This window comes from Pongo abelii, chromosome 21 (genome assembly GCF_028885655.2).
Source record: "Pongo abelii isolate AG06213 chromosome 21, NHGRI_mPonAbe1-v2.0_pri, whole genome shotgun sequence".
Classification (NCBI taxonomy): domain Eukaryota; kingdom Metazoa; phylum Chordata; class Mammalia; order Primates; family Hominidae; genus Pongo; species Pongo abelii.
In genome coordinates, this window is record NC_072006.2 from 33,530,263 (window position 1) to 33,541,963 (window position 11,701).

General features: G+C 54.3%; 1 protein-coding gene across 6 annotated transcripts in view; it reads right to left on the reverse strand.

The window, feature by feature from the left end:
* The window catches only part of LOC100456232 (tyrosine-protein phosphatase non-receptor type substrate 1), a 46,020-nt gene extending 35,830 nt beyond the window's left edge, over positions 1–10,190 (reverse strand). The window contains exons 1-2 of one of the 6 annotated variants that reach the window (XM_054541697.2): positions 9,791–10,190; positions 8,712–8,799 (exon numbers count right to left, since the gene is read on the reverse strand). In XM_054541697.2, the coding sequence (XP_054397672.1) occupies positions 8,712–8,790 (79 nt within the window). In that variant the 5' untranslated portion in view covers positions 8,791–8,799; positions 9,791–10,190. Of the gene's footprint in view, positions 1–8,711; positions 8,800–9,288; positions 9,362–9,790 lie in introns of those variants that run through there. The other 5 variants (XM_024238869.2, XM_054541696.2, XM_024238870.3 and 2 more) reach the window with 5 other exon arrangements.
* Between the last annotated feature and the right edge of the window lie 1,511 nt (positions 10,191–11,701).

An 11,701-nucleotide genomic window follows, 5' to 3' on the forward strand; every position in this document is an offset into this window, starting at 1 on the left:
AGTACAAATTCTGGGGTTTCTTGACTGCCTCCTCCTATCCCTCCTGGCATTGATATCTTTGTGCTTCCTGATATCTTAGGGCTCTTCATGACAGCTTGATGGGCAGGAAATTGTGGTATGACCCTGGCCCTGGCTGCAGAGGGGGGACTGTGGTAGTTAGGGAATAAGCTTTGCTTGTACAACCTCATAACTCCAAGCCTCTTCTTTAAAAGGGGGATTTTAGTACCCACCTTGTTCTTTCATTCAATCAATATCTATTAACCCACCTACTGTGTGTCAGGCCCTGTGCTGAGGTCCTGGGAGGCCCAACAGTGAGTAAGAGACATAGCCCATCTCTCGTGCAGCTTATATCCTAGTGGGGGAGACAGGGCTGAAATAATGAAATGAATTAATATAGAAATGGCTAGGAGCACTAGGCAATAGGCAGATTTGGCCCAGTGATAGAGAATCACAAGCGAGAACCTCTTTTGGAATGGGGTGGTTGGGACAGCATCCAAGGAAGGGAGGTGGCAGCTGAGACCCAAAGGAAGCAAAGACCAAGGAAGATGCTCCCATAGAAGAGACAGCCAGTGCAAAGGCCCTGGGGTGGGAAAGAAGCTGGTGAAGGGCCAGAAAGGAGGCTGCCAAGGCTGAAGCCCAAGAAGGAAGAAGAGTGGTAAGAGGTGAGGATGAAGAGACAGACATGGTCCAGAAATGCCATGCTGGAAACCGAAAAAGGTTTCCAGCAGAACCAAAGATGACTTGATTCACTCCAGCTGCTATGGGTGAAGAGCCTAAAGGGGGCAAGGGTGGCCGTGGAAAGCAGCAATGGGGATGCTGCAGCATTCAGGGGCCTAAATCCTAGTTCTGCACATAAAAGCTGTGTGACCTTAGGCAAGTCAATTTACCTCTCTGAGTCTCAGTTTCTTCATCTGTCCAATGGGTTAATGGTATTTCCCATCTTACAGAACTGTGGTGAGAATTAAATGAGAGAATGCATAATGGTCCTCTCACAAGCCAGACATGCTCCATGTTAGGTGCTCAATGAGCCAGATCCTGCTGGTCTAGCCCTGACCTCTGCTCACTCCCCCACCTCTTTTCCTTTCACTCCAGCTCCACTGGCCTCTTTGCAATTCCTGGAACATACAAGCTCATTCCTGCCTCAGGGCCTTTGCACCTGCCATTCCTCCCACATGGAGGGCTCTTTTCCTGCTATCCCCCGTGGCTACTCCTTCATTTTCTTTTCTTTTTTTTTTTTTTTGAGACAAGAGTCTTGCTATGTCACCCAGGCTGCAGTGCAGTGGTGCAATCTCGGCTCACTGCTACCTCTGCCTCCCGGGGTCAAGCCATTCTCCTGCCACAGCCTCCAGAGTAGCTGGGATTACAGGCACACACCACCATGCCCAGCTAATTTTTGTATTTTTAGTGGAGATGCGGTTTTGCCATGTTGGCCAGGCTGGTCTCAAACTCCTGATCTCAGGTGATCTGCCCACCTCAGCCTCCCAAAGTGCTGGGATTATAGGTGTGAGCCACCGCGCCTGGCCTTACTTCTCCATTTTCTTGAGGCCTCTGCTCCTTAGAGCGGCCCTCCCTCTGTCCTGACTAACCTTCTCCCTTCCCTCCTCCTGCTTTCTCCCCAGCTACCTGTCATCATTTGTTTACTTGGGTGTGTTTTTTTCTTCCTCACTAGAATGTCTGCTGCACGAGAGCAGGTGTTTTTGTCTGTCTTGTTCACATGTGTATCCTCCAAGCACCCAGAGCCATCCCTGGCACATAGTAGGTGCTCAAAAATATTTGTTGAATGAATATTTACAATTAAAATGACCCTAATAATGACTGCAAAGTGGTTAAGGGTAAAGTGAGGAGTGGAGCCTGGCTTTACCTCTCACTGGCTGTGTGGCCTAAGGATGAGCCCCACTTGGCCTTGGGAAGCCTCAGTTTCCTTATCTGTAAAGTGGGGATGAAGGGCCATACTGTTTGGCTCGTGGTGAGGGTCAGACAACAGCTCACATGAAGGGATGTGGAGAGAATATCGGTGGGTGAAATGATACCCCATGTTTAGCACTCGTTTTATATACTCCCCGATTCTCCTCTCCCTAGCAAAAATGGGGGCAGGGGACAAGCATGGTAGAGAGTTGATCAGTGTCAAAGCTGAGGCTCATTACATCATTCCTTCTCATTTTGCATATGTTTGAAATTTTCCAAAATAAAAAGATAAGGAAGAGCTAACACATGTTCAAGGCTCAGCCTGTGCCGAGCACATCGTGTACCTAGTATTTCCTTCCACCACGGGCTTCCATTTCTGGAGAACACCGACGGTCGGCCTGAAGAATGGAGCTGTAGAAACGGCGCTGGTATCACCGCCCACCTGCTCCAGCCGTCCCTCCTGGCTGGGAGGCCCATCGCTCACTCCCGGCTTCCAATCTCCCTCCTGATCCGAGCACCTGATCTCCTTGGGCTCTTGGCACTAATCTGCAGCCATCTAACACCCTGCGCCCCCGAACGAATGTGCCAGGAAATCTTACAGACACAAAGAACCAATTCTGCAGCATTTCCGACTTCCACCTCAGCTGTTTTGCATCTCTCTGGACTGAGGGCCTGGCAAGACACCTGGCAGGGAAAATCCATCTTGTGGAGGGCTTCATCAGAATACCCACCCCAGGAACACCAGCAGTTAACAGGAAAGCAGTTTCAGCTGTGAAAACAGATGCTTCCTTCTCTAGTATGGGGACAGGGACACACCTTGGGGACACACACTGCCCCCACCTCGTAGGAAGGTGCACTGATAGAAATATGAGAGGAGGCCAGGTGCGGTGGCTCACGCCTGTAATCCCAACACTTTCGGAGGCCGAGGCAGGCGGATCACCTGAGGTCAGGAGTTCGAGACCAGCCTGATCAATATGGTGAAACCCAGTCTCTACTAAAAACACAAAATTTAGCTGGGCGTGGTGGTGTGCGCCTGTAGTCCTAGCTACTGGGGAGGTTGAAATAGGAGAATTGCTTGGACCCAGGAGGCAGAGGCTGCAGTGAGCTGAGATCGCACCACTCCACTCCAGCCTGGGCGACGGAGCAAGACTCCGTCTCAAAAAAAAAAAAAAGAAAGGAAAAAAACCAAAAACAAAAACGAGAGGAGCACTAAGGGAGCAGGGTGCCAGCACAATGGGGCCTCAGTTTCCTTACCTGTCAAGCAAGCCTCAGTGACGGCTAAGGAATGGCACAACAGTTAACCACATAGGCTCTGTGATTAGGCTGACAGTGGTTATCCAAATCTGGCGCTTACTGTGTGGCCTTGGGCAAGCTGCTTCACCATTCAGAGCCTCAGTTTCCTCACAGATCGAACGGGTCCGAAGATAACGATGCGCATCACCATGTGGCTATGAGTACCACCAGGGTCACACACACCAAGTGCTGAGCCCAGGAAGCAGAGAACCCAGATGGTTCCTATTAGTATTACTTTAGTGTTTTCCCACGGAATTCGGGATCCTGTCAGATTTCTGGCTGAAACAGTGGAAAGTTCCAGCACAGCCCAGTTTTTAAAAGCCTTGGCCTGGACCATAGGAGGCTTGGCGTTCCAGCCGGGCCTTGCCATGGATCTCCTGCGTGGGCCCGGCCAGTTTTTTTCTCTCTGTTCTTCTGGCCGCACAATAAGGCACTGGATGAAAGCACAGAGGGCTCTCTCAGGCCCCCTACGGCTTTGCAGGTCCAGGAATCCACAACTGCAGACCTGTGGATCCAGACAGAGACACCTAGAGGTAGGCTGTGCCCACAGCACTCAGTCCCTAGTAACAGGCAATTAAATCACTCTAGCCTGGGTTTCTACTCAACTTGTCCATCCCCCAGCAGCATAAAAGCTACAAGGACAGCTGGGTGGTGCGGTGGCTCAGCCTGTAATCCCGGCACTTTGGCAGGTGGATCACCTGGGGTCGGGAGTTCGAGACCAGCCTGACCAACATGGAGAAACCTTGTCTCTACTAAAAATACAAAATTAGCCGGGCATGGTGGTGCATCCCTGTAATTCCAGCTACTCGGGAGGCTGAGGCAGGAGAATCGCTTGAACCCAGGAGGCGGAGGCTGCGGTGAGCCGAGATCACGCCACTGCACTCCAGCCTGGGCAACAAGAGCAAAACTCCATCTCAAAAAAAAAAAAAAAAAAGCTACAAGGAAAATATCAAGCTGAAGGACATTTGTTCACTGAACAGCCTTTGCTGTTTTTTAAGTACCCCCTATGTGTAAGCAACCGCGTTAGATGCTTTATGAAAATCCGTCCCAATGTTATAAATGAGGAATCAAACCAGAATAAAGCCATGCTAATTACAACACTGGTTAATATGTGTTGAGTGCTTACTACATACAAGGCATGGCTTCCAGCATTACACACGCATTAATTAACTTAATCCTTGCAATAGAGTGGTTAATACCATTCCTCTTTTACAGATGAGCAAAATGAGACACAGATTTCTGCAAATTGTCCAAGTCAGCAGCAGGGCTCAGATCAACACCCAGGGGTCTTAGCACCATCTTAGCACTAGGCTAGGTTGTGTGTCTGCGTGGAGAGGCTCCTCTGACCTCCCCCCAGGAGGCACATTAACTTGAACCTCGAAGGATGAGTAGGATTCAGACATGGGAAGACAAGGAGGTACAGGGAGGGCATTTCTGATAGCAGGAACAGCACGGGCCGAGGCACAGAGCTCAGAGTTCAGCTGAGGGCATGGATCTGTAGAAAACCATTTACCAAACAGAGAGAGGCCGCATGCTAATGGGCATTGTACAAATCAAACGCCTCTTGTTCACATGTTCAGGGAACACTGGAGTAAATGTGACCCAGCTCGGGCTTCTACAATGCAGGGCTTCTCAGGGTCTTTGGGGTGCTCGTGTGGCTGAGTAGCCAGCAAAGCTCTGGTCTGCAGGGAGGAAGCCTGGTTATCCTGTAGCATCTCAACAGGTCAGCTTGTTGGAAAACATGTGGCTGGAAATCAGGCCTGGCAGGGAGGAAGCCCAGGCCTCATGGCAGCTTTGTGTGTTTTTTTTTTTTTTTTTTTTTTTTAAATAAAACTTGGACCCACTCAACAGTTTTGAGCTGGGGAGTGACATGATCTGAGTTGTGTTGACAGGCCAGAAATCTGAGCACATTTAAAAAGAGAGAGAGAGATGGGGGAAACCTTCCGTCAGTCCAAGACTACAAATAAGAAAATAACCTGTCGCACGGAGCCATTGGAAGCAGCAAGCGAGCGCGTGTGGGATCCGTACAACACTTTTAGACTCCCTTCCTCTCGCACACCCCCTCTCCATCTGTCGCAAAGGGCACCAGGAAGATGCAGGGAGGAATATTCCAGCTCTGGGGGCTCCAGAGCTCAGCAGCCCAGATGGGGGGCTCTTACAGGAGCCACATCACCCCTCATGTGTTGTTACTGGTGAGGACCAAGGGGCTGTCAGTATTTCCACCCTCAGTAGGCTTTCAGAGAAATGCCTGTGACTTCATCAAAACCTTCTGCCCAGAGAAAGAACTCTTCCACAATCCTCCACCCAAGCCCAGAGAGGGGCCTCTCTCACTCCCTCTCCAGCTTGGACTAAATCATCCTGATTAAGTCATTGAACTTCTTCCCTAGAAGCCACCCAGCAGGAAGGCCAGCATCCAAAATCCTGGCTCCTCTCTATCACTTATAAGTTACTTCCCCAGTTTGGGACTCGATTTTCTGCATCTGCAAAATGGGGATAAGAGCCAATTCATGTCTTGCGAATGAGACGATGCAGAAGCAGCATCCAACCTGGAACGCCATTAACTATTTAATGAACGTTGGTTTTCCTCCCTTCTCTCAACACATGGTTCACACCAGCACTTCATAGGTGCTGCATGACTGCAAGTACAGACATGAATTACCGTGAGTTTCCGAAGGGTTGGTAAAGGCCAGAAAGTACTCAGAGAAAACTATGGCTTTAAAGGAACTTCCAACAGCCTGAGCATGTTGAGCCAAAGCACTCCCGCCCCGTTTTCTCTTCTTACGAAAGAGGAAGTGAGATTAACTTTACCATTTAGGAAAGTACAGAGGAGCCCCCAGAGTGCCACCCTCTACCAAAGAGTCAGAGGTTCACTGGGGGGCCCCGCTGCTCCCCAGAGCCTGAACTGCAACTTGGCTTGGCCTCCTCCAGGCCAGAGAGAAGAAATGAATGGGAGTTTATCTGAGGTCGGCCTGGGGGGCGACTCAGAGGTCTCAAGGCCTAGCTGGGGCCAAGCAGGCATGCTGCGGGTTCAGCGTCAGGCCCTGCTGACACAAAATCAGGTGCCAGGTGTCCCCAGGCTCCAGTCCCTTGCCCTTCTCCCAGCCTCAGAATCTCCCTCAGTGCAGTTGTTTTAGGAAACAGGCCTCACATTGGGTCCAAAAACATAGGTTGGTGACTTCACTGGGATCTTTTTAGAATTTCCCTTTGGCAGCATTTGTGCTAAAAGCAATCTTTAGAAACTTCTTCTCTTGCCTCCCCCACCCAAGATAATTCACATGATTGGCCCCACCCCCCCCTCAAAACAGTGATCATGTGAAGACACAGGAATCATGTGACACCTCCCAGGCTGACAGTTCTGCCTGAGACACTAGTAGTCATTCAATCCAAAGCCGCCTTCCTAAACCTGACATTTTAGTTTCTCACTCGAACAAATCCATTTTCTTAGAAAATTGGACAACTGCCTCCTTGTACCTTCCTACCCCTCATATCCTGTCTCTCTACTTCTTTGTTGCAAATTCCATGTCTGGAGCAATAGGGGGAGGGGCCTGAGGCCCCATCCTTCAGCCAAACCAGGTGACTTCCCTGCCCAGGCCCATGGTGTGACCAGGACCCCGAAGAACATAGACTGAAGGATGATGGGAGGCTTGAGCTATGATGGTCGCACCCCATCCCTTTCCCACCACCTTCGACCAAGAAATTCATTCTTACCTCCTAAGATTTATTTATTTCAACGCTAATCTTGGCCCCTCTGCTGCTCCCACTTTTTCAGGCTATTGATGCTGAATGGATTGGAACGGAAGTTTTATGGCCCAATCTTTACCATTTTATAGATTGTTTTTATAGGCAAAAGGGGGAGATGTGCTCATAAGAAAGGTGTTGGTGTTCCCAGCCAGTGCCCCAGGAAAAGCAGGCTGCCCATCTGAACACTTGCTAATCAGCGTCACTGCTCATTTGCCAGGGACTGAACCACAGGCTCCTGGTCGGAGAAGGGTCTGGAATAGATATCTAGAAATTAACTCGGGCCCAGTTCCCTGCTTCAGGAAAATTAAGCACTTGTGAGTGACGCTTGTGCATTTCCACGCCAGGAAGGATGGCAGGGCAGGAACTCGGACTTTTGCAGGGTACAAATGGCTGGCTCAGGCAGGAAGGAGCAGATAGGAGATGCCACTCACTGGAGAGATGTGAACTGTATCAGTGCTCCCTTCAGCCCAGCCAGGACCCAACTATAACTGAAAAGAACTGGGGGTGGAGGGTGGGGTGGGGTGGGGTGGGGTGATACCTATGTGAATTCCTGGGTTTCAGGGGAAACTGCAAGGCAGAGAGAAGCAGCTGTCTACCCCCCTACTTCTCCTTCCACCCACTCTTTGCTAGTTCTCCCTTTCTCCCTGCTATCAGATGGTTACCACCTCTAGTTAAACGCAAAAGGGGGTGTTGGACACTGAGCTCATCTTTACCTCCCTCCTCAAGGGTGGGAGGTACAGAGAGACCCCCCTGCCTACAACACAGTTTCAAGACGACAAAAAACAAGATCCCCATTCTTCTCTCCCTCCCAACTCCCTTAATGCCATTTCTCTGCTCCCCCCGCCCCCCATCCAGTGCCCTCCCAGGAGACCCATGGTTTTGCAAAACCCATTTAAGAAGCAGGACTCCTGAATGGTGACCTCACCCTTTGGTGAACATGCACAGTAGCCTTCAGAGCCCGCCTGCCGGCGACAGCCAGGTGTTTGATGTAGGCCAACAGAAAGACATGCTCAGAGCCACAGGTAACATCCCCGCGGAGCACCTAACTGCAGGGAGCTGCCTGGAAGCTCGGGGAAGGCAGGAGGAAGTGGGAGCTGGGAGCGCCTCAAGGAGCAAGACCACCAGGGAGAGGCTTTGGCAACCACAGGGACAATCCACCGTGTTTTTACATAAGGATCTGTTGCTCGCAGCAGCTCGCTCTGGGGTTACCGCGGCCTCCCTGTTCCCTCTCTCCCAGGCACACACTAACACTGGTTTACTCTGCGCACCAGAGGGAGGGCTCACTCTTCCCTAATTGCAACAGCTTGTCTCTGTTCCATTCCAGGCAGCATTGGGAAGACCTCTGCCCTCACCTCCTCCCCTCACACCCTGAAGTCAAACATGTGGAAAGTCGTATGTCCATGGGGAGAGATTCTGGGGAAGCCGGACGGCCCTGCTCTGAAAGCCACTGTCAGTCAGCCTTCCCCACTGGACTGGGCAGGGGCTGAGTGAAGCAACTCAGCTCTTTTGTCTCAGTGCCCAGCACAGTGCACAGAGTCAGAGTCCACAGAGACAAACTCTCATAGAAGAGACTTGGGTTCTACCCTTGGCTGTGTGACCTTGGGCATGTCGCTGGCCCTCTCTGGGCCTCAGTTTCTACATCCATAACCCCGGTTACAGGCGTCTCTCCCCCTATTACTGCTCGGCATTAGCCGAATGGGTCCCAGTGCCAGTCTGAGAGGCCTGAGCCCGCAGTTTGGGGAGTGCAGCGGTGGGGAGCGGGGGGTGCTTACCTGACCAGGCGCAGGACGCGGCGAGCAGCAGGCAGAGCAGCGGCCCGAGGCGGCCGGGGGCCGGGCCGGCGGGCTCCATGGGCCGCGGCTGCGGAGCGAGGAGGGAGAGCGGCCGTGAGTGCGCGCTCGGGCGGGAGCAGGCTGGAGCGGGGAAATGACTAAGGCTCCCCCCCTTCCCCCCTCCCGGCTGGGCCTCCCCCCGACTCCGGAACGGGCGCCTGGAGCGGCTTAGGAGCGGCCGCCGCCGCCGCCGTGGTTTTTGGAGACCCCCCCCCTCCCCGCCCCCCAGGAGAAATCGAGAGACGGAGACTGGGAGAGACCCCAAGCGCGCGAGAAATAAAGCCAGGGGCGGCCAGAGAGAGGCGGCAGGAGAGAGAAACAGACCCAAGGGAGCCAGGCAGAGAGCCAGAGACACAGAGAGGCGAGAGGGGGAGAAAGAGGGGGAGAGCGAGCGAGCGAGCGAGCGAGGCGGCGCGCAGATCGAGACAGACTGCGCGGGAGAGAGGACCGCGCGAGCAGGGGCGAGGGGCAGCACGGCCGAGCCCGGCCGCGCGGAGCCGCCCCCGCCGCTGCCCACCTGCCCCGCCCGGGCTCCACACGGCGCGGGCGGCTGGGCTCGCTCCCGGCCCGCAGTCCCGGCCGCTGCCCCCGCCCTCCCGGCAGCCCGGCCCCCTCCCTCCTTCCCTTCCCCCTCCTCCCGTCTTCCCGCCGCCCGGGGAGGCTTCGGGGCTCCGGCCCGGCCGGCACCTTCTCTGCGAGCAAGCGCCCGCTAGCAGCGCGACCCTTGGGAGGGAGCGAGGGCTGCGAGCTGCGCGCCCGGCCGGGGAGGGCTGCAAGCTGCGCGCCCGGCCGGGGAGGGCAGCGTCGCCCCCCGCGCCGGCGCCCGGGCCCCGGCACCCCCGCGCGGGCCCCCGGCTGCTGTCCCGGGAAGGCGGCCCCGCGAGCCGCCGCAGCCCGCTGGGGCTCGGGACTAGACGAGCCTCCGGCTCCGACAATGTGCCAGTTCAGAAGCCCGCGCGGCTGGTCCCCAGCCCCGACCGGTCCCGCTCTGCCCCTCCCCGTCCCTGCCAGGCTCGGACCTGCGCCGCCCGCGAGGGCTGGAAGGCACTAGAAGCGCCGCCGGGGCTGCCCAGAGGCCAGGTCCCCGCTCCACTTTGCGCAAACTTGTTTTTCTAAGGTCAGCGCTGCGAGCTGGCTACATCGTCCTCTTAAGGTGGACTGGGGAAGTTGCGGCCGACCTCCCCTCGCCTCCGGATTCCGGCCGCGCGGCTACTCCCCTCTTCCCACTGGCGAGAGGCTGGAGGCGGCGAAGGAGTCGGGGAGTGGAGGCGCGGGGGTGGGGAGGTGTCTGCCTTTTAACCCTCCCCAAGAGGTCGTGCCTCTGAGCCCCAAAGCTGAAGCCCCCTCTTGGGGGTGGGTGCGGGCCGGAGGGGCCCGATCCTTTCAGAGCCGGGCCGAGGTGAAGGAAAAGAAGGAAGTAAGTGAACGCAGGGGGAAGGGGAGAGGAAGAAGAGAGTGATGGTACAAAAATAGCGTGTGTGTAGGAAGGACTTCGGTGCCGCCTGGAAGAGGCGCGGGGAGGAGAGGGAGCGAGAAGGGGGCTGTGGCGCGGAACCAGAGGGGAAGGGTCGGGGCCTTCCCAGGGAGGTGGAAGCCCCCTGGCCAGGTGTCTCGGTGGTGGAGGGCGGATTGAGGGGGTGGGGAGGCCCAGGCCGGGGCGTGTGTGGGAGAGCGGGGCCCTGAAGGCCTGGGTTCCAGGAGAAGGACAAGCCCTGAGGAAGATGTGGGGAAGGGGAGCCGGGGCCAGAGGCCTGGAGTTGGAGAGGACAGAACCCCGGTTTTCCTGGAGGGAACGCCGTTCCTGTAGCAGCCAGGTCAGTGATGGGGAGTGCCAGTGTCGTGGTCACCTGGCAGAAGAAGGCTCCGCACTGTGGGAGGAACACAAGTTCAAGACCCACTGCTAATGGGAGAGAATTTTGCTTCACACAGTGGTAGTTAAGAGGATAGGAATGACACAAGGTGAGAGAAGGCCCAGCCCTGTTAATGGACAGACAGTTGAGACCCAGAGAGGGAATAGGTTTGCTTAAGGCCACACAGCAAAGCTTGGGGTAGAAACAAGATTTGAATTCCTGATTCCCAGGTTAAAGACCTATGCAAAGTAACACCATTGCCTCCCCTCCTGCCCCAAGCCTCCTGGTTAAAGGCCTGGTCCTGCTGTTGTGCAGGGGGGCAGGGAAGGTGCCACACTTGAGAACATGGGCTGAACTCCCAGGGTTCAAATCCCCTGGCTACTGTTATGAGCTGGGTGGACTGGAAAGTACCTTACCTCTTCTTTGCCTCAGCTGCTTCATCTGAGACGAGGCCAGCGTGAGTCTCAATTGTGAGGATTTGATGAGTTAATATTTGTAAGACATGTTAAAAAGAGCCTAGCACATACCAAGTGCAACATAAGCATTTGATAAATAAGTGAAGTGTTTGACAACAGTCCTTGAGAACCCACAGGGTTCTGGGCAGCATTTGAAGTGCAAGGGAATTTTCATTTCTTTGGGTGTGGGAGAGCACGAGGTCCCTGTCCATGAGGAATTTATATTCTACTAGGGGAGACAGATAAGTGGACAAGTAGAAATAATTAATGAAGAATGGAAGATTGAACTTAGAGAAGGAGAGGGGTGAGCGTATTTAGATAAGGGGGCAACCTCCCTGAGACATGGGTTGCTGAATCACAAGTAGGGTCAGCAAGGCGAAGATTTGGGGAGAAAGGTGTTCCAGGAAGAGGGCCCAGCGCAAGGAGGGGAAGGCCTCAGGTGGCTAGGCTGGAGGAGAGAAAGCGCAGTATGCAGGACTGGGGAGGGTGGGATGGTCTCCAAGACCTGAGTAAACAGCCTGCGTTTATTCTGCAGTTGGGAGACCACTAGAGGGTTTTCAGCACGGGAGGGCCATGTCTGATTTGTGTGTCTAAAAGGCCACTCTGCAAGCATAGGGTGGACTGG